Source organism: Lontra canadensis, unplaced genomic scaffold (assembly GCF_010015895.1).
Source record: "Lontra canadensis isolate GAN:19392208 unplaced genomic scaffold, GSC_riverotter_1.0 scaffold13, whole genome shotgun sequence".
Lineage (NCBI taxonomy): Eukaryota > Metazoa > Chordata > Mammalia > Carnivora > Mustelidae > Lontra > Lontra canadensis.
Genome location: NW_022631007.1, coordinates 29,692,805 through 29,716,053, shown reverse-complemented (window position 1 = coordinate 29,716,053; position 23,249 = coordinate 29,692,805). Strand labels below are relative to the sequence as shown.

At 34.1% G+C, this 23,249-nt stretch overlaps 1 protein-coding gene across 1 annotated transcript in view; it reads right to left on the bottom strand.

The window, feature by feature from the left end:
- Positions 1–23,249, bottom strand: part of PSMD14 (proteasome 26S subunit, non-ATPase 14) — a 93,264-nt gene that overhangs the window by 34,983 nt on the left and 35,032 nt on the right. The window contains exons 3-6 of the mRNA XM_032857945.1: positions 9,103–9,174; positions 8,764–8,883; positions 5,295–5,365; positions 4,157–4,307 (exon numbers count right to left, since the gene is read on the bottom strand). Coding sequence (XP_032713836.1) covers positions 4,157–4,307; positions 5,295–5,365; positions 8,764–8,883; positions 9,103–9,174 — 414 coding nt within the window. The remainder of the gene's footprint in view (positions 1–4,156; positions 4,308–5,294; positions 5,366–8,763; positions 8,884–9,102; positions 9,175–23,249) is intronic.

The window sequence follows — 23,249 nt, the reverse complement described above, 5'->3', positions numbered from 1 at the left end:
TTATTTCTACATTCTTCTCCAGAAAGACAAATTTCTCTTGTCAGAGTGATGTCCTGCCCACCTATCAAAGCTCAGTTCAAGCGTCCCTCACTTTGTGCAGTCATACCAATTTTTCTCTTCTAATTTGCATTTACTATGATTGCTATACAAGTACTACTTTATTGCATATTGGCACATACAAGGTTCTGAATAAGTATTTGTTGCATTAGTTCTCTCTCTAGCAACCAATTTAATACTTATAGAAATAAAGCAGTATCAGTGTAATTTGTATTCTATCAGTATGCAATGTAGGATTATCAGCACATAATTGGCAGAATGTTATCTGGCTCACTAGATTTATCTGCCTTACACTAAATGTATATGACTTATCTTCTCAAAATGACCAAGACTGTTGTTTTAATCTACTTTATACACCAGAATCATTGGCACACAGGCACATTATACGTACTTAAGAAATAGCTGCTGCTAAGTTATTTCTGATCAGACTGAATAAAAACTTCTCAAGAAAATTCAGCCAGTGTGAAGATTTATATGGACTAAAGGGTTATTAGTGGTTTTTTTTCTCTTAATGTTTTCAAAATAGAGAACAAACAAAAAGATTGTTATCAGTTAGCAGATAACATATGAACATTTTACTGACAGAAATTATGATAAGAAAACAGGTTCTCAAAAGTAGTAATAGTTGCATGGTAGTTTTATAACTTTGCACAAAGTCATCATTCTTTTTGCCCTAAAGAAGTATAATCATATTATAAGCTAAGTTAACTTCTAAATCTGCTGCTGGATCAAGTCTAGTTGTGGGCTAAATATACAAGATAACAAAACTTTAAGTAAGAGGCTGCTACTTTACTACTTGAGAACTGAAGCTTAAAATATCTGAATATGTACATTTTACAAATAAACTAAAACAGAATTTTAAAAACTATTCACTAAAGTTTAGAGTTGAGCTCATCACTAACTTCTATATAGCTACTCTCCATTTAAATTATACATGTTATCATTTTCCACCTTTCAGACATGTTTTAACATTTTTAAACATTTACAGGATTACATAATATACAGAGGGCTATGGATTCTTTATTATATAGTATATTTAATTATTTATATAGGTCTCAATTTTGGTCCTAGGGATGTTGCAAAAGCTGAGAGGAATGAGTCTGTCTAAACTGCTTTTTAAAATAAAAATCAACAAACACTGTATGAGGAAAATCATTTAATATGTAGTAACTACTATAAATAGTAGTGAACTATTGAGAACTTAGATAAAATGTGTAGCCCCTTATCATGACTTACACTGAAGGGAGTGATATCTATCTATATAAGGTAAGAAAAAGTCTTGCAAAGACCTCTAATACTCATTTGCCAATCCTGAGTTCCTCTAATTACATAGTTCCTAATTGTCTACTACTAAAGAGTCAGTAAAACAGCTTGAGCTCTGAAATTTTATAGACCTGATTTATATCCTTGTTCTGCTGCTTAATAATGCTATAATTTTGGGCAAAATAATCTCTTTGACCCTAATTTTTTTATCTTTTCATTGATAAAATGGAGTAATAATGGGATCTCCAGAATTACTAAAGAATACATGAGACAACTTGAAATATTTATCACATAATACCTGGCACACAGCAATAATTCCATAAAAAATACAATCAAGTCACTATAAAAGGAAATCAAACATCATGAATTAATGAGATAACAAAGATTCAGTGCTTACCTAATCACTTAAAAATAGATAATATTGGGATTTATAAAAATGAAAATATAAAATTTACAGTAAAGAGGTATTAAGTGAACAGTTTCAACTTCAATAATTTACATATAGATTGTCATTTTAACTCCTGATCTAATCATTGTTTTACTAAATATTTTGACAGCTTTGATAAATCACATGCAGGGAAGGGAGAAGGAGAGGGAGAATCCTACGCTATTCTTCATTTATCGTAAGCTTATATTCTTGTGTTTAATATTTTAACTAGAAAACTTTGGCCATGGGTTTACTAGCATTTCATTTGGCTCATAGTTCTGGGAGGTCCTGACACTAAAAGAACCATAAATTATAACCAAACTCAGACATCCTATAGATGAAGTTACATTACTGAGAAAGAACTGGATCCTTAATTCAGGTCATGAAATTGTGAATCTACATGCTAGGTACAAGAAGTGCTGTGAATCATCAGTGATAGGTATGTATACTAAATTTTTCAGAACTATTTTTTCATGACTATAAATCTAGACAGCGATACCTATGATTTTATCAAGTAATTTTAGATAGGTTATTTTGAAAAAATAACTACATTTTACCAGATGACAAGTCATGTCACACAAATGTATTTTTAAAATTCATTCTTTTAACATGAATTATGTTTAATTAGAAATAAAGCAAATTCCAGTTATATAATATAAAACTGTCCTTTAAGATGCTATAAACAAAGTGACTAAAAATACATATTTATTTTGTTTTGAGAATGTCTTCTTTCGTTATATTTAAGTTTATATTTACCTTTTCCAAGTGGCCACCGTCACGAGTCAAGTATAAAAAGTCAGATACACTAATACTGCAAAATAGAATTCTAATTACATTTAACATTAAGCTTCAATTATTTTTTGCAAATATTGTGGTAGAGAGACTTAATCAGATAACTGTTATATTTCTAAAATGTTAATTATTACTTAAATGAATTAATTTGAGTTATTAAAAAGGTATCTTAATTATCAGGAATTAGATTTAAGAAGTATTATACTGTACTATAATTCATAAACTAATAAAAGTCAAGGCTTTTCCACTCTTTTTATCTGTACAGTTAAGTAATAATACACTTAGTTAAAAAAAAGTAAACTGAAATATAGGTATATGCAAATGTCAGAAGTAATCCACTTTGAATTATCTAGTATATCGGTTTCTATTATTGTTTTTGTGGCTAGATTCCACCTCTGAAAAGCTAAATCACATGTAATAGGATCATGATTTAGAGAAGACCTCAATTTTTATTCATCATAATAATATGATGTCAGAAAGTGTTCAACTTCAAATCATGACAGATAAAAACTCCATGTTTAACAGCCATATTTAGTTTGTTTGAGCTGGTGAGCAGATGTAAATGTAATCCATAATACTAGCAAACTCCAGGTCTGATAGATAGCAAGCTAATATTTATTTTTAAGTGCTCTAAAAATTATTCATAAAAGCTGCATAAAAAGGATTCCATAAATGTATTGTGATTTTTTTTAACAATTATTCTACACTACAATGGAAGTACATGCTCAAACAAGACACCTCAGCAGTATTTTAAAGCAGTAACCACCTAGCCAATTTCTCTATGTTCTGTAGTTTTTCTAATCCACTCTCCCTGTGGTTGAGCAAAATCGAATTGCCTCTCACATTTGCAGACAGCTCTGTGAAGGTGATAATAGAGCTGCTCCCTGCTGTCATGAGGCAGGAAATAGGAAAATGGCATATGGGGCTAGAAAGAAAGAAATAAAAAAAAGAAAGAAAGAGAGAGAACGAACGAAGGGAGAGAAAAAAAAAAGAACTAAACAAGAACAAAAGATTTCAACAAAGAACAACTATAACCCAATATGCTTTGCAAGTTAATCTCTTTTCATAATCATTTAGCATATTTAATCATTCATCTGTGTTCTCACTCCAAAAATGTGAATGGCTGATACTAAGTGTTTAGGTCAAGTTTTCATTGTCTAAAATATTCCCAACATCCAATTCCAGAATATGTCCTGCACAAAGTCTGCAAAACAGAGTGTCCTTAACTAGATACATAAAATGTGCCAATCCCAAATTCACCATTCTAAAATAAAGGAAGGTAGAACAATGTTTATTAAAATACTAATAAAATGTGTACAGCAGGCTTTTAGTAAGGTTGAACATTCCTAAACCTATGAAATACAAATTTAAAAATAAACATTTATGATTAGACAATACCTGATTAAAGCAGAAACAAATCTCTAAGTAGTTATATTGCTAATAATATTAAGATGACACATTTTTCAACTTGTACAGGTTTTTTGTTTGTTTTTTAAAGTACCCAGACAGGGGTTTTTTGTGTGTAAGAATCCTGCTTTAAACAAAAGAAATTTTAATTTAATGTATTTGTAAACAGAATGTGGCAGTAGATGCTAAGAAAGACAGAATCTACTCTACCTTTCCTTTTACACTCTGAATGGGATCCACAACCACTGCCACAGCTCTCTCCGACAAGGCTTCAAAGCTCTGCTGAGTGTTGATATCCACACCAGAAAGCCAACAACCAAAGCCAGGGTGACTGTGATACCAACCAACAACCATCTCAGGCCTGAAACAAAGAGGGCATTCGGCGGTTCAGAAGAGAACAAGTAATACACATTTATGATAGGAAAAGAAACAACACACTAACAGGGTATAAATTAGGAAGAGATGGAAAACACACAGGTGTGAAAAAAGCACCATTAGAAACACTGAAATCATACACCATATTATCCAGAAAACATGGAAATGAGTAAGCATGACAAAGGAGTGCTATCATTAAGAGACGCACATTAGCAGTGGTAGATAAGGCTTTCAGTTTTTCACCTTGTTACCACACTTCCTCTGAGCCAGTTTTACCCTTTCAGCATTCAAGTAAATATCTACTCTTTAACTCCTTAGGTCTGGGAGTTGGATTTTCCATGCAGAGTACAATTTTAACAATGGACACCAGGATCCACTGTTGTGAAAGGATTAAATATCAATTAAACCAGCAGTAGAACTAGGAACTCAGTCAAAAACCAATTTGCACTGTTCTGCTCAGCTGCTGAGCCTTTTGCTAACATTAATTTTGAAGTTTCTTCCACAGTAGAAGAATTTGAGCAAGAGAATGACAACTACTGAGATTTAATCTGGGGGGGGGGTAACTTGAAGAATATTTGAATTCTACTTTTTCTCCCTTTAAAAATCATAGGCCTAATATAATTAAATATTCAGAATCTTATTCAGTTCCAATACGCGGAACATACAAGCTCTTTCAATTTTAAGTGACTAGACAGTAACTCCATTTGCTAAACAGGGAAGCTACAGCCCAAGCTTACTATATGATGGTTGAGAATTTTAACATGAGGCAGTTTTCTCATTGGCAAATTTCTTTGATTCGAGAAGAAAGAGATACTAGCTAGGTAGGTGACACATAGCACTGCAAGTAATACTTTCTACATTAACTACATGACTTTTTTTCCTAGGTATGATATTCATAAACATCAAGATTTTTGAACTACATGTCTAAAAATACTTCCCATTATTCCTTTATATAATCAGTTAAAATACTTACCTTCCTGTCTGCTTCAACATATCTAACATTTTGGCTTGGAACACTGGATCAACTGCCTCCACACTGACACCCTGGTTTAGACAGAAAGAAACATAATTGGCTTTCAGAACTCTGAAAAAAGACCCACAAACATTTATTCACTCTACATGAAAAAAAGCTACCCCCAAATCCCCTACACATTATTTTGGGATACCAAAGTAATTTTTTAGGTTTAGATATTGATAATTGATTCCCATTTCCATCAATTATAAGCCATACTTTAATGAAACTTCTAAAACTGCCAAATACCAAACTGCTGTTAGCTAATGAGTTAAGACAGTTTTCAGGATCCTTTAAGAACTTTCGGCCATGGCTACCCACATGTGCACATGCGTGTGAGTACACACACACAACTACTACTACCAGAAATACCAAATAACTGAACCAACTATTTTTGGTTGGATCTACCTTGGCAAGCATACTTTCAAATGCCATCTCTGATACCTGATAAACACTATGTCCCTTTCATCCCATCCAAAGTTTTGTTAACTATTCAGCTATTAGAATAATCAACAACCTGAAGTCTTCTTTTTCCTCAGTAATAGAAATATTTCAAAGAAGGAAAATAATTTATGAATTTCCCAGAGTAGCTTTTGTTTGTTTTATTGGTGGGTGGGTTGGGAGGGGAGGAAGTTTAGTGCCTCAGTTAGAACTATTCTCAATTTTGGCTCAGGTCATGATCTCAGGGTTGTAAGACTGAGCCCCACATTGGCTCCACACTGGGTGTGGAGCCTGCTTAAGATGCTCTCTCTCCCAGGCGTCTGGGTGGCTCAGTTGGTTAAGTTTTTTACTTCGGCTCAGGTCATAATCCAAGAGTCCCAGGATGAAGCCCCACAATGGGCTCCTGGATCAGCGGAGACTCTGCTTTTCTCTCTCCCTCTTTCTCAAATAAATAAATTAAAATATTAAAAAAAAATTTTTTTTCTCTCTCTCCACTCCCACCTCCCCCATTCCCCATTAGAGACAATCTATAACCAACTCTTTTAAATACTGCATTACCTTGCTAGTTCAACCAAAAAACCCTAGAACTAGGAAGAATTAAAGGCACTCATGTCATCTCTCCAATGATAAATCACTGCCATGTTAGCTCTACAAGGCTTTCTTCTAATATCAAGGATTTAATTCTACTCTATCCCAATAAACCAGTTAACATAAGACTTCCTTCCCACCAAAACAAACAATAACTGAATTCCAACTGAGAAAGCATCCTCAAGAATAGGGGTATACAATCTGTTGCCTATAGGTTTTTTACATTTTTAAAGGGTGTTTAAAAAAAAAAAAAACCCACAAGAATGAGACAGAAACATACATCTTTATAGAAAGCTGACTCAGGCCAGAAGAAAACTCTTCTAATCTACTATACAGAATGAACACAAAGATCAAAATCTTCTACTTCGTATTGTCAAACAAGTATTTACAAGGATATAATGTTAACAAAGTTTAAGAACTCCTTATTGTAATTGATAAGGACCCCAAGTAACAGAAATACTAGTTAACTTTATTATGTTTTTCATATTCTGATATGAAAGATAAAAGGTAAATATAGGTAAAAATAGCCTAAGATATAAAAATAGCCTTACTTTAGATAAATCTAAATCTTTAGTTAATACGCAGAATACTTCCCTATATCCAAATGTACAAAATAAATACAATGGATAGTCAGGTGGACACAATCAGCAGATCTAAATTAGTTTACCTCAACAAACTAGTCCATTTGGAGAAAAATTTGTATATTTGTCTATATTTTGCATTATTTAGAAATACACTGCAATCTGTAGTAACTACTCTATTTAAAATGCTGGGGCCTCTCTTTCTATGAAATAAATAATAATAAATAAATAAACCTTTAAAAATGGGGCACTTGGGTAGCTCAGTGAGTTAAGCATCCGACTCGTGATTTAGGCTCAAGTCATGTTCTCATGGGTCCTGGGATCAAGCCCCACACTGGGCTCCACACTCAATGGGAAGTCTGCTTGAAATTCCCTCTCTCCTCTTCCTTCTACCCTTCCCCTAACTCACATGCATTCGTGCTCTCGCTCTCTCTCTCAAATAAACAACAATAAATAAAACCTTAAAATGCTTGGGCATGTAGGTGGCTGAGTCGGTTAAGTGGCTGACTCTTGATCTCAGCTCAGGTCACGGTCTCAGGGTCATGAGATTGAGCCCTACATAAGGCTCTGCCAAGCATGGAGTCTGCTTAGGATTTTTTCCCTCTCCCTCTACACTGCACCCCTCAGCATGTTCTCTCTGTATATAAATAAATAATAAAAACATAGGGTTGCCTGTGTGGCTCAGTCATTAAGCATCTGTCTTCAGCTCAGGTCATGATCCCAGGGTCCTGGGATCAAACCCCATGTCTGGCTCCCCTGCTAGGCAGGAAGCCTGCTTCTCCCTCTTCCACTCCCCCTGCTTATGTCTCCTCTCTCGCTGTGTCTCTCTGTCAAATAAATACATAAATAAAATCTTTAAAAATATACATATACATATATATATAACTTGTTTTACTCTATTATCTATTTTATTGAGGTATACTGTTAAGAGCCTCAAACAAAGCAAACAAACAAACAGCTTTACGACAATTTCTTTAATCCAGTTATTTTCTAAAGCTCAGTAAGAGAAATGTTGCATGTTACAGAAAAAACAACCATCAGAACAATACACATATTATATTTTTCTAGGCAAAAAGATGAGAAGGATATGTGTGTAGCTTTTTGTAAGAAAAGCAGAAGGGTTTTTTTGGCCATTTTCTTTAGATCTAAATGCACACCTTTTTACACAAGTCCAATGCATTAAACAAAACAGCAAAACAAAACAAAAACCCTCCAGAAAGAATAATGCATTCTACACAGGTAAAGTAGATGACTTCCAAAATTTGTATGTAGTATACTTCCTCTATGAAGAAATTACCAGCCTGGGCTAAAGAACTAAAATTTACCACAAGTTTTTGGTTTCTTTAAACTTAACATTTGAATATGAAAAGCTTAAAGTCATTTATCACCAATAAAAATTGGGGGACCATATTTCAAATCAAAAGGAATAAAACATGAGGACTAGATAACATATGTGAATTAAAAGTCTAATTAAGAGGGTCTCTAAAATCTTCTGAATGGAGTGTTCAAACTAATACCCTACTAGTTTAGGGTAACGAACTTATAAAAGTCTGGTATTCTATACTAGTTAAAGCTGAAAGTATGAGTTAAGGGATTTAATGCTAGCATCACTCAGTTTGTGGCTCTACAGGGAACTCATGATGCATTTAAAAGATGAATGATTTAATTCCATACAGGGTATAAATTTCTATCATTAATCTTATGATGGATTCTTCCTATCAGGAAAAGAAATATAATGTGATCAAAATTATTTTGCATAGGAAAAGGAAAGAGAAAAGAAACACATTTACTTACAGCAGGCAACCATAAAAAGTACTCACTGTTCCTGACTGTGGCATAGCAAACACATCAATCACTCTGACGGTGTAATCATCAACAAATTCTCCAAGCATCAGACCCATAACTTCCATGGGAACTCCAGCCCGACCATGCTTTAACATCTGTAAAGAGCAAGATAGGTAGATATAAAGCTTTAAGATCCTTGGTGCTTCTTTTTTTTTTTTTTAAATAACCTAAGTTTGTTTCAGTGGAAATAAAACACTCCTATTTTACAAATGCACATAGAGCAATGACTTAAGTTTGAGGGTTAACATAATATTCCCAAGTAAAAGTGAAAGCAACAGAGTTCTGTAAAGCAAGAACCTCTATTCAATACTTACTTTTAACAGTGCAAGGGAAGAAATATAGACTTGTTCTGCTGTGTCCACTGCAGGAGCATCTGTAGGTGGCCCCTAGAAAAAAGTACATCAATTATTATAAACACACAATTTATGAATTTAAAATTCAAGTTATATGTTATATAAACTTGATTGTTTTTAAGAGTTTTGGGAAAACCCATCAAGTATCCTTTTATTCTTAAATATCCTTTTATTCAGGTACAACACAAATAAAACAACTTTATAAGCATCAAACCTGTGGAAAACAAATCAAACTTAGTGCTCAGGCAAGTGTCCAATGGACATAAAGCTTAATCTTTCAGCAATGCTAATCTACCTCTGCTACAAAATAACTACAAAGCACCAATTAGACATGTTTCTTCTTCTCAATCTGAGACTGATTTTCAGCTACAGATAGCATGCACTTTAGGGCTATGGGATCTAGGCAGATGCGTAGATATAGCTGGGGGGAGGGGGCAGAAGATTTTTAATCCCTAGGTGAAAGAGCTGTGAACAACATACTATGTACTTTGCCTATAAATTTGCTCCCCCCACCCTCCCCATCAGCAATACAACCAATTTAACACAAGTGCACCAGGTGTGAACAAACTGGCTGCTGACTGGTGTAGCCAACATGAAAATACTTTCAAATTCTGACTACCGCCTTTAAAACAAATGTTACTATCTATCTTAGAAAGGTTGAGGGAGACATTATATTTTCCCTCATCAAAAGCACAAGCCTCTTTTGACTGTAACGTTCAGAGGCACAAGGTATTTTACACAGGGTCCTTACCCTCAAGATGACTACAGTCTTACACATGTAATTCCGTACACAGAAAGCTTTCTTGTTTTTCCCATACTTGACAGTTGGGAAATTAAAATGAGATGTGTCCTATAACTGCCAGGTTCTGTTTTGCTCAAAGTTCCCTTTTCTTGACAATAACTCTATTACAAATTACAAAGCAAATGTTAGTTATCCAAAGTATAAATCAACATTCTATCTTGTTTTTAAAGGTTTACTTACTAAAATTAATCACTTTACTTACTACATTTCAGATGTGTAAGTAAGTCTATATGTATTTTGCGCTTCTTCCTATTTATATGCTAAATTCTGTGATTTTTAAAATTTTTTAAATTTTTTGTTTAACAAGTCATAATATTTGCTGGGAGCATTAAATATAAAAAGTTCCACAATAAGTTCTCTCTAAATACAAGAATACAAAATTATTTTTTTTTCTTACAGAAATTGTTTCCTTATGTACAAAGAGTTAAGAAAAATCAAATGTCTAATTTTTTTTTAATAACAAATGTCAGATAATAAATTTAAAAACCAAAAGTAATTCTTCATTTATTATTGCCTAATGCAGCTTTATTGCTTATCTTTAAATAGAGATGAATCTCAAAGTTTTATTTATTTGAGTGAGAGAGAGAGAGAGATGGAGGGAGCTCATGCACAAGCGAGCTGAGGTGGGAGGAGAGAAAGAGGGAAAGAATCCTCAAGCAGACTCCCCACTGAGCACAGAGTCCCATAGGGGGTTTGATCACAGGACCCTGAGATCATGACCTGAGCCAAAGTCAACTGTCAGCATCAGCATCGCTGCTGAACCAACTGAGCCACCCAGGGAACCCTAAAACATGATAATTTTGTTGATATGGTAATTTTATCCATCTAACTAAGAAAGTAAAGTTTAAGAAAAAGGTGAGGAGAGTAGTAAGTTAGCTGTGATAAGAGGTTTTGGGGAAGTACTACTTTAAATTAGGATAATGAACACTGTATTCATAGAGGTTATTTCCTGAATCCAGAGCAACTTAAAAATTTCATATGGAGAAAGAATTTAAACTGGCATCTAGACTAGTTATTAATACAGTCTGTCTGTCTGTCTGTCTTTCTTTCATTTTTAATACTGCCCTTCTTAACTTGCCAGAAAATAATTAAAAAAAGGAACAGGGAAATAAAACATCAAACCATCAGCAAAATGTATTACTGACGAAGTCCAGAAAATACCCCTGCCACCAATTAAAGAAGAACAAGTCTGTTTTGTTCAACATATAACCAGTACCTAGCAAAGTGCTTGGCACATAGCAAGAACTTAGTTAGTACTGGCCAAAAAAATAAATAAAATAAAAAAGAAATGAATAAATTGAAGTACTACTAGCCAATGGAACAGAAATGAAAAATACCCATCAGTTACTCTATAAGAGAACAAGCCATATGTAAGTGGATATAAAAGATCATTACCTCCTCTTTCACTATTTTCTTCTGGTTTAGAACCATACTAAGAGAAAACCATGCAGCTATTTCTCTACTGGATGGGTGCTGTTTTTTGAGAACAGCCAGTGATATTTCCTGTTGCTCTTCTCACTCCATTACTATTTTGTTTCTTTATCTAGTCAGAGACTAAATTTCTCAGAAAAAAAACTTGGCAAGATGTAGAGAAGAGTTTGTAGCAGTGAACAGCACTTTCTTTCTTTTTTTTTTTTTTTAAAGTAATCTCTACACCCAATATGGGGTTCAAACTCACAACCCTAAGATCAAGAGATCAAGAATCACATGCTCATCTGACTGAGCCAGCCAGGTGCCCCTGAACTGCATTCTTAAAAGAAATAAAAACAAAAAGAGTAACCCATGTAAAATACTGTCTACATGACAGATGTTAAGGACCTCTGGTAGTTGTGAATATTTGAGACTATCACTTTTCAAATGCTTACCTGTCCAGAATATCATACAACCAGGCAAAGAAGAAGAAAACACCAATAAAGACCCTGGTAACTACGGTTAACCTAACCAAAGTTAAGAAAAATGTGGGGCTATGGACAATGTACCTACATTGTCCTTTGGCAAATGCTCCTGAGCAATAGCATCCTGATGATTCAAAGGGAAGAAAGAAATCTGAAAATAGGATTCATAAACAAAATTTTAGAAAACTATTTGGCATCAGTACAATATAATCTTTCCTAATGTTGAAATAGTTCAAGGACAGACCAAGATGAAAAGATGAAAAATAATTAAGAACTAAAATCACACGGGAGGAAATAAGGGTAAAAATAACATTACGACAGGTTTAAGTCACTGATACATAACACAAAGATGATGTCTTAGAATGTAGAGTGAAGAGATAAAAATTACTAAAAATACAATGATACTAGAGGACAAAGGAGCTATAAGCTAAGAAATAGTTGTTCCTATGGACAAAATAATAGAATCAATACGTAAAGGTAAAGCTGAAGAAAACTTTCCCGAATGAAAACAAATTTTTTTTCAACTTTCAGATCACTAAACATCAGGCAATAATCAGTGAAGAAAGTATTACACCTTGAAAATTCTTGGGCATTTTTTTTTTAAGATTAGGGGGAGGGGAAGATGGAAAAGAAGAGAGAGAATTTTTTTTTTTAACTTTATTTATTTGACAGAGAGAGAGATCACAAGTAGGCAGAGTAGAAGGCAGAGAGAGGAAAGCAGGCTCCCTACTGAGCAGAGAACCCTGAGAACCCAGAACCCTGAGATCATGACTCAGGCCTGTGCCAAAGGCAGAGGCTTAACCCACTGGGCCACCCAGGCACCACAGAAGAGAGAAAATCTTAAGCAGGCTCCATGCCTAGCTCAGAGCCTGACACCAGGCTAGATCTCACACCCCTGAGGATCATGACTTGAGCCAAAATCAAGATTTGGATACTTTACCAGGCACTCTAGGTAAATCTTGATTACATGGATAAAGCGAAATTCCTAAAAACACGAAAGTAGAAAAACTAACCTGGTGAAAAAAATGCAACTCAGGTTGACTTGGGATTTCTTTGCAACATTAAATGGCAGAAAACAACGAAAGAAAGTTTCCAAGTTTTAAGAGAGAAACCCTGAGTCAAAAATATTATCCTCAATTTAAAAAATGTCTGAAGGCCCACAAACATGTTACTAAGTACACAAGGACTCAGAAAATATGATTCCATGTATCCTCCTTCAAAGAACTTCTTGAATAAATCAACCAGTTGTGCCCCCACAAATCAAAATTAAAACCTGAAAAATGGAAAAGCCATCTGTTAAGATTATTGAAAGCAGTTTAAAACAGATATAGATCTAAATAATACAAATAAACAGGGTTCAAAACCACAGATATTGTCCAAATAACAATACAGGGCAGTGGGAAGAAATGAAGTAAACAAAATTCTCTATTTTATACACAGGAGGGGAAAAAAAAGAACTCTAAGTGCTAATTTTGACTATTACAGAAATACTGTTTAAAGTCTTTTTTTTTTTTAATTTTATTATTTATTCAATAGAGACACAACAAGAGAGGGAACATAAGCAGGGTGAGTAGGGAGGAGAAGCAGGCTTCCCAATGAGCAGGGAATTCGATGAGGGCCTCCATCCCAGGATACTGGAATTATGATCTGAGCCAAAGGCAGATGCTTAATGGACTGAGCCACCCAGGCACCCCTTAAAAAGTCTTCTGAACAACCTAAAAATCATCACAATAAGAATTCAAATTGAACGTTGCCTTACAAAATCACTGGAGGAAAAAAAGCAAACACAAACTGATAGTTAAAAAAACAAAAAACAAACACACAGCAGTAGGGAACCAAGAAGGGAACAGAACAAAAACAGCAAATATAAGGTAAGATCAAATATACTGGTAATGGAAAAATATGAATGAATTAAAGTGCCTCGTTAAAAGCCTCTCATAATAGATTTAAAATGGAAATTCATGTATAAACTGATTACAAATAAAAATTAAAACAAAAAGTGAAATTATCAGTCAGTGACATACCTATATTTTCTTTTTGTAAACACAGCCATAATGGCTACTATGTTTACCCACCTTGCCTTTGTCCAGTGATACATTATAGTAATAGATTTCCCAGTATTAAATCACCTTTCTACACCTGGGATAAACTGTTGACATGATTTACTTTTTTTTTCTTTTTAAAGGATTTTTGTTTCCCTTTTTACAAGTGAGACTGGCCTGGCATTTTCTCTTTTGTGTTAAATTTGTCGACTTTAATCATTATGCTAGATTTAAAAATAATTGTGAAATTTTATACTTTATCATTTTCTGTGCTTTAGTAATAATACAGCTATCCTTTGAACAACACAGGGATTGGAGCACTAACCACCCACACAGTCAAAAACCCACATATAACTTTTGACTCCCTCAAAACTTAATAGTACTACTACTAAAAGCCGACTGTTGACCAGAAGCCTTACTGATAACATAAGTTAATTTAAATAATTAAGATATTCTGTATCTTGTATGGATTATATACTGTAGTTTTATAATAAAGAAAAGGTTACTAAGAAAGTCATAAGAGAAAATACATTTACAGTACCATACCGTATTTATTAAAAAAAATCTGTGTATAAATGGACCCAGGTAGTTCAAACCTGTGTTGTTCAATGATCAACTGTATATACTAAATTATCTGTCTTAAAAATTTGGGAGAGTTCAATATTAAATATGGCTCTAAAGCTGACCTTGGAACTGATCACTATAAGTTTTTCAGTGATACTAATAAATTCAGGTTATATATGTCTTGATACTTATTATATTGTTCCAGAAAGTTTTCTTTCAGTAGATTACAAAGTTATCACCACAAAATTGAACATACTCTAATTTTTAAATGTTTAATACAGAAAACATTTAAAACTAAATGTGTTTCTCCATATCACATTACATCACCATCCAGATTAATAATTTACATTTGTGAAAAAATCAAATTATAACAAAACTTGGCTAAAAATATTGGTGAAACTTACTGATTGACTCTATGAGGCCAGTACTACCCTGATGCCAAGGCCAGACAAAGACACTGCAAAAAAACTATACACAAATATCTCTTACAAACACTGGTGCAAAAAACCTCTACAAACTACTAGAAAACAAAACTCAGCAGCATATGGAAAGTATTATTTTACACATGACCAAGGGGAATTTATTACTGAAATGCAAGGATGGTTCAACATATGAAAACTGACCAATGTAATATACCCCATCAACAGAATGAAGGGAAAAAGACCCACATGATCATTTCAACTGATGAAGCAGCAGCATCTAACCAAATTCAACACCCTTTCATAATTAAAACACTGGAAAAACTAGAAGGAAACTACCTCAACATAATAAAAGCTATATCTAGGGGTCCATGGGTGGCTCAGTCGGTTGACTCTTGATTTCAGCTCAGGTTATGACCTCAGGGTCATGAGATCAAGCCCCATGTCTGGCTTCATGCTCAACACCCTTTTATAATTAAAACACTGGAAAAACTAGAAGGAAACTACCTCAACATAATAAAAGCTATATCTAGGGGTCCATGGGTGGCTCAGTCGGTTGACTCTTGATTTCAGCTCAGGTCATGACCTCAGGGTCATGAGATCAAGCCCCATGTCTGGCTCCATGCTCAGCAGGGAATCTCCTTGAGATTCTCTCTCTCCCTCTATACTGCTCACACTCTCTCCCTACCCCTAAAATAAATAAGTCTTAAAAAAAATAAATAAAATAAACAAAAGCCATATGTGAAAGCCCACAGTGACCATAACATTCTATGTTTACCATAAACAAAAAGTGTTTCCTCTAAAATCAGGAAGTAGGCAAGTATGCCTGCTTTCATCACTTCTATTGAATTTAGTATTGGAAGTTCTAGCCAAAGCAATTAGGCAATAAAAAGAGGTAGAATGCACCCAAACTGGAAAGAAAGGAGTAAAATTGTCTCTGCAGGCAAAATGCTCTTACATGTAGAAAACTCTAAAGATCACACATAAACTACTGTAACTAATAAATTTAGCAAAAGTGCAGGCTATAAAGTCAACACAAAAATCAGTTGCACGTCTGTTGTGAACAACTGAACTATCTGAAAAAGAAATTACAAAAGCAGGGCACCTGGCTGGCTCAGTCAGTAGAACATGGGACTCCTGATCTCAGGGTCATGAATTTAAGCCCCACGTTGAGTGCTCGCTTCGGCAGCACATATACTAAGCCCCACGTTGGGTGTGGAGCCTACTTATGGGAAAAAAAAAAAAAAAAGAAAAAGAAAAAGTAATTACAAAAGCAATTACATTTATAGTAACATTAAAAAGAATAAAATACTAAGGCATTAATCTCTGAATATTAAAAATTTTTCTTAAAAACCTGAAAAACATTTGCCCCATTTATGATAAAAAGTCAATATATAAATTAACAAAATACTAAAAATGTAATGGAAACATGGGCAAAGAATATAAAGCAAGTAATTACATAAATGCATGATGAAATAAATATGAAAATGTTCAACCTCACTAGTTGACCTTCTTTAATTAAGAAATGCCAATTAACACATTAAGACGTTGTTGTTGTTTTCTATCACACAAGCTTTACAATGCCTAATTTTGGAGAAGGTATTATAAAAGAAACACTCTGAGCACTGTTAGTAAGAACGTGAACAGGTTTAATCTATCAGAAAAGCAACTGAGCAGTATCAAGAGCCTCACAACTGCAAACTTTCTGACCCTACTTTTGTACACCCAGAAATTATTTAAGTAAATAAGCAGAGATGTTTGTATGAACCAGAATGTTCATGATGCTTCTTTTAATAATGCAAATAAATTAAGGAATAAAATAACAACCAATAAAGAATACTGTTGAATGTTCCTTTCTCTGAAAGATAAATACCATATGATTTCAGTCATATGTGGAATTTAACAAATGAAAAAAAAAAAAAAAAGGAAGAAACAAATCAGACTCTTAAATAGAACAAATGGTGGTTGCCAGAGAGGGGATGGGTGAAATAGATAAAAGAAATGAAAAGTATACTTATTCTGGTTACCACTGAAAAATGTAAATAACTGTTGATTCATTATATTGTACACCTGAAACTAATATAAATACTGTATGTTCATTATACTTCAATAAAAAATTAAAAAAAAAATTCCTTATGCTGACATCTCAAGATACTTCAGGGGTTAGATGGCTATACCCTAGGCAAAGACACAGATATAGCTCTATTTCAAGTAACTTAAGAAAAAGTATTAGAGAATTCAAGAAGGGGGAATGTATGGAGTAGGAGTAGTCAGGGTATTGAGGTAGTAATGAGAATCCCAGAACTGTGAGGCACTTTCCAGCAAAGCAGACATGATGGTTTTTATTACTAACCCACTGAAAGTCTCCAAGTCCCTTTAACTAGCCCTGCCCTCATGCCTCATATATGCAAGCCCTCATGCCTCATATACGCAACCCTATCACTTTAACAAAGTGATTTCACAAACAGAAACTGATCCAAAGGTTTTTTAGACTTAAGGTAGCCATTATTAGGCTATGTTTACATGTGGTGTAAAATGCACATGTGGTGATCACAAACATCAACAGATTATACATGTCCCATTTATATAATGAAAAACATCTGAATAAATGCACAGAATTTGAATTACTTCAATCATTTTTCACTTTTTGAGAACTTACTATGTTTAAGAAACTAAGATAAATGCTGGGTAAACTAAAATGAAAAATTACACAATGATTAAACCAAATGAAAATTTGGACCCAAATATTTTTGAATTTTTACACTTGGCTACTACTACTATAAAAAATAATGGAGAAAATAGTTACTTTGTGGCACTTAATCAAACAGCATAGTTCTAAAGTTACCAGCTTATATAATGCGTGAGCTATCAAGTTCTCTACTGACTTGTAACAACGATTCTACTATCACCATAATAAATAAAAGCAGAAAGCCATTTTTTGTAAGGACTGAACAAGATGTAACTTAAATTTCAAGGTCCTTTAAAAACAACTATTAGAGGGTTCCTGGGTGGCTCAGTTGGTTGAACATCTATCTTTGGCTCAGGTCAGGATTCCAGAGTCCAGAAATCAATCCCTGTGGTTGGGCTCCCTGTTCAGTGGTGAGTCTCCTTCTCCCTTCCTCGTGCTCGTGCTCTCTCTTCCTCTCCCTCTCTTTCATATAAATGAATAAAATCTTTAACAAGCAAACAAACAATTAGTTGTACCTGAAGGCACTGGTATAACTAATACGGCATTAAGCAAAAACTAAAATAAAAAACTAAAGAAAAGTGACCTATATTTCACAGAATGCCACTATAAAACAGAAACACACATATCACTGTTAACAGGTTAAGTAAAATAAGAAACATCTATGGGGCACCTGGGTGGCTTGGTTGGTACAGCATGCAACTCTTAATCTTGGGATCCTAAGTTTGAGCCCCACATTGGTGGCAGTTTACTTAAAAAACAAAACTTAACTAAACTAAACGTTCTGTAACTTTATAGTCTATTATTAAAATTTTAAATTAATGTTACAATTTAAAAATTGGAATGATTTCGTTATATATTGCTATAAAAATGTGTAACTAAAATATTTGCATATAACCCTTTATAAAAATACAATAATCACATCTGCTACATAACTTCTCAATATTCAATAGTCAACTTTAAAATCACTTACATAAGTCTGATCCTTCAAAAATTAGTTTATTTTAAAAGGGGAGAAAAATCCATACTTTTAAGCGCAATAAAATCAGCTACTTAACGGAACTATGGGGTAAACTGGTGAGCCAAAGGCACAAGCAGTGCAACCAACCTTTATATAAACCATGAAAATTTACCCAATTGGTGTTATAATACCTATTCTGACTCCATAAAGGCATTAAGCTTATCTCTATACAATGAGTTTTAATCTGCCATGTTTAGCAAAACAGAAATTAACATCCAGATCCATAAATTTTAAGTGTGGTTAACTTAAATGAGACATGGTTCCCCACACCCCACCCCCATTTAGAAGGTTAAAACCTTATCCAGCATAAAAAGCTGTGACTTTTACTTGGGCAGCCCTTGTTGACTAAGTGTTAAAAAAAAAGGCATTTGCCATTATTAACAGGATAAAACTAACGCCTCTAAGTGTTACCCACTCAGGCCTTTTAACAAATTTGTTAACACTATTAGTTATATTACTCCACCTTTCTCTTAGTGTGAACTGGTATCAATTATTTAGCCAATTTTATTATGTTATTAAAATACTTGCTGATTAAACATGAACCAAAGTGTCACTTAAAAGAAATGTAAAATAAATAGTATCACTGAACTACAACACTCTAAAACTATCTAAAAGTATAAAGTTATCTTGGCAAACAACATAAAACATTTCAAAATTTGTTAAAAAGTTGTTCTACGATTAAAATATTACACAGGTTTTATTTTTATAATGGCTGTTTAAAGGGATATATTTGGTTCTGCAACACAATTATTTTTTAAAGGTCTTTAAAACATGTATTTTTCAACAAAGAGAAAATAAATTTTATTAACAAATAAAGGAGACAACATTTTTAAAAAACAAAATAAAACCTAAACATATATGGAATAGTTGACAGAAAACTTTTAAAACTTTTTTTTAAAACTTTTACGGTATCCAGTATCACCCAAATTTGATAAATTCTGTAAGAACTTTTAAAAATTTGATGAAACTACAAGCTTCAGTTTCTGCAATTAAAATACCCTGGGGGGGGGGGGAACACAACAACTAAAGACAAAATCAAACATCTACAAATAACTACCATTATACTGTTTATCTCCTATCCAGCAAGGTAAGAAACAACCTTTTAATACTTTAATTTTGTGAGTATTAAACAACTAGTGTGAAAAACAAGCTGCATGTAAACTATTTCTACTGCCTGAGCTTCAATGACTAGCTGAGGCAACCTGTTATAGGAGGTGTTAATTGGCAATAGGAGTACAAGTCAGAAGCATGCTCCCTATCGTCCTAACCCAGCAAGGCTAGGTCATTAAAGTGGAAATGAATTCTTTCATGTCGACTTAACCCCTTCAATGCATGATTTCAGCTGTTTTCTCTCAATTAATTTTAAAAACTTGTTACTTTTTAGAGTTAAAAAAAAATGTTCCCAAAAAAAGGTCCTTTGGCTGACAGTTTCAATGACTATATTATTCAGAAGAGAAGAACAGAGCAAGTTAATTGCAATGTAATATTGCAACTCTCCTTTCTGAAAAACATAGGAACTAGTTCTATCTGCTTGTTTTAACACTGTAAAGAAGATATAGGATATAGTGTTTAGAAATAGCTTGGAACCATTTAGTCACATAGGGTTTTGATTTACATTTCTGTTTAAGGATGCAACTATCCTATGATAACTTAATCATCTTAACCTTGGGATTGGGCAACATTAATTTTTTTTATTCCCATAATGTCCATACAAGAATTCTCAATTTAAAAATGTCTCGAAATATATATGAGTTAAACACCTTTCTAATTATGTTTTATTATTCTGATAAGGTGGATAGTCACAGCATATCCTAATGACTGGTTGCCAAAAAGCCTAAATTCCTTTTATGGCATGATCTCAGAGGTTTCCAGATGGCACATTAATTCTTAAGAAAAAAAAAAATACAAAAAGAAGGAAAGAAAAATAAGAATGAAAATGTCAAAATAATGATGCACTGCTTTCAAAATGCCATATTTATAAATACTAATATTCTTATATATTTTTAAGCATTATAGGCATTTTAAATAAAATTCAATTATATAAATAATATTCTAAGTATTACAATTAAAAAATTAACATACTATGCTATATCTTTCATCTGTATAACCCTGAAAATATTTCCTTTAATGAAAATAGTATCAGAGTAAGAATTAAACATGGGAAAATGTGTTAATTCCTAACACTATGTACCTTGTGATTAATCAATAAAAAATTACTAACATGACAATATAGACATAATCTCATCCACTGTTGTAATACAGCTGGGCTCCTGAGTAATTATAACTAAAAATATACTTAAGAGGAACTTGGTCAGCAAGGTCTTAGATAATAATGGGCAATATAATGGTTCACGGATATCAAAAAAACAGAAATTATACTACACCCAATTCTATATTCCTTTCTGTACCTCACCCACTCTTCCTCCAAGTCTTTGACAAACTCAGTTCTGTCTTCTAAGAAAACTGATTTTCTTTCCCTAGGCCTACTGACCTCCTCCAAATACAGCAAACCTAAGCAACTGCCCTGGAACTAATATTTTGAGAATATAAACATTTCAGTGGGAGAAAAGGCAGTGGGGTGAGGCTACATAATAGTACGGGAGAGGGTAAGGATGACATTTATGACATCACCAGGTTATAAAGACAACTGATCAAAGTAATATAGGATCTGGAAGCCTAATGCACATTGCTCAATGTGACATTTCTTTCTCTTTAAGATACTCATTTGAAAATAATTTTTACCAGGGCACCTGGGTGGCTCAATCATTGAGCGTCAGCCTTTGGCTCAGATCAGGATCCCAGGGTCCTGGGACCGAGCCCCACATCGGGCTCCCTGCTCGGTGGGAGGCCTGCTTCTCCCTCTCCCACTCCCCCTGCTTGTGTTCCCTCTCTTGCTGTCTCTCTCTGTCAAATAAATAAGATCTTAAAAAAATAAAAATAAAAAATAAAATAATTATTACCTACTTAAAGGTGTTTGTGTGGCACATGCTGTAACCACCAATCACTTTAGACATCTATGAAATCTGTCTCACCGGAACAGGGATCTACTGATCTATTTCCCATTCTGGGTGACTTTCACTCTGCTCCACAGTAATGAGGAAGGAGCAAGCACAATGCTTGACTTCCTTTGTCATACAGAAGACTCATTCATAGATCAGCTAGTCAAACTTCAGAAACCAGAAGATAGCTACAAATGTTTATGGGACACCTGGGTGGCTCAGTCACTTAAACATCTGCTTTCCGGCTCAGGTCATGTCCCAGGGTTCTGGGACGGAGCCCTACATCAGGCTCTCTGCTCAGTGGGGAGACTACTTCTCCCTCTCCCTCTGGCTGCTACTCCACTTGCTTGTGCTTGTTCTCTCTCTCTCTCTGTCAAATAAATAAAATCTTAAAAAAAAAACACACACAAAAAACCAAAAAACCCCAAATGTTTAGGAGTGGCTAAAAACATGCTGTCTTTTATAACTGGAGATTAATTCCCAGAATCAAGCAGAATCTTGAATGTCCTACGACAGACCATTAAGTTTTATTAAAACTGTACAACAAACACTACAACTAGCTCTGACTTTAAAGTGCTTATAGTCATGGATGCCCCTTTCTTCTTTTACAATGTTCAATTACAGTATTATTTATTTATGAATTTAAATTATAAAACATGTAAAATACAAGTCGACCACAAACTGGTTATATTAGGAAAACATTCATAATCCATTAGCCCACCTTCTGAATTATATACTACATAATGCCATGTATGGAATGTTACACACACACATACACAGAATATATGTTTTTATAATCACTCAACAACCACAGAGCCCACCTGCTAGCTAATCAAAGGCAGATAGGCCCTTGCCCTTAAAGATTATAAACTAGAAAGTAAGCAAGAGGGGCGCCTGGGTGGCCCAGACATTAAGCGTCTGCCTTTGGCTCAGGTCACAATCCCAGAGTCCTGGGTCCTGGGATCGAGCCCCGCGCTGGGCTCCCTGCTCAGTTGGGGAAGGCTGCCTTTCCCTATTCTTCTCCTGCCACTCCCCCTGCTTGTGCATGCTCTTTCTCTGTCAAATAAATAAATAAAATCTTTTAATTAAAAAAAAAAAGGCAAGCAACAGAGGAAAAAAATCACAAATGCAATATATAAACTAGAAAGTAAGCAAGAAAGAGGAAAAAAACCCTAAACACAATATAGTAGATTAAATGCAAAAACAGACACATGTATAAGGGGCACAATGCATTAAGAAGTACAGAAGTCAGAGCAATCTATTTGATAAAATCTTCCCATAGGCGGGGCACCTGGGTGGCTCAGTGGGTTAAGCCTCTGCCTTCAGCTCAGGTCATGATCTCAGGGTCCTAGGATCGAGTCCCGTATCGGGCTCTCTGCTTGGCAGGGAGCCTGCTTCCTCCTCTCTCTCTCTCTGCCTACTTGTGATCTCTCTGTGTCAAATAAATAAATAAATAAATAAATAAATAAATAATCTTTCCATAGGCTAAGAATTAAAGAATATGCAGGACTTCCCAAGCAAAAAAAGAGAGAGGGGAGTGCTGGGAAAAGACATTCCAATGGGAAAAAAATGACTTATTTATTCAAATGACACATTTAAAGGTACAGAGACATAAACAGTAATCATCTTGTACATTACTATTCCTATCTACCTATCTATCTATTTATTTAGTTCTACGCT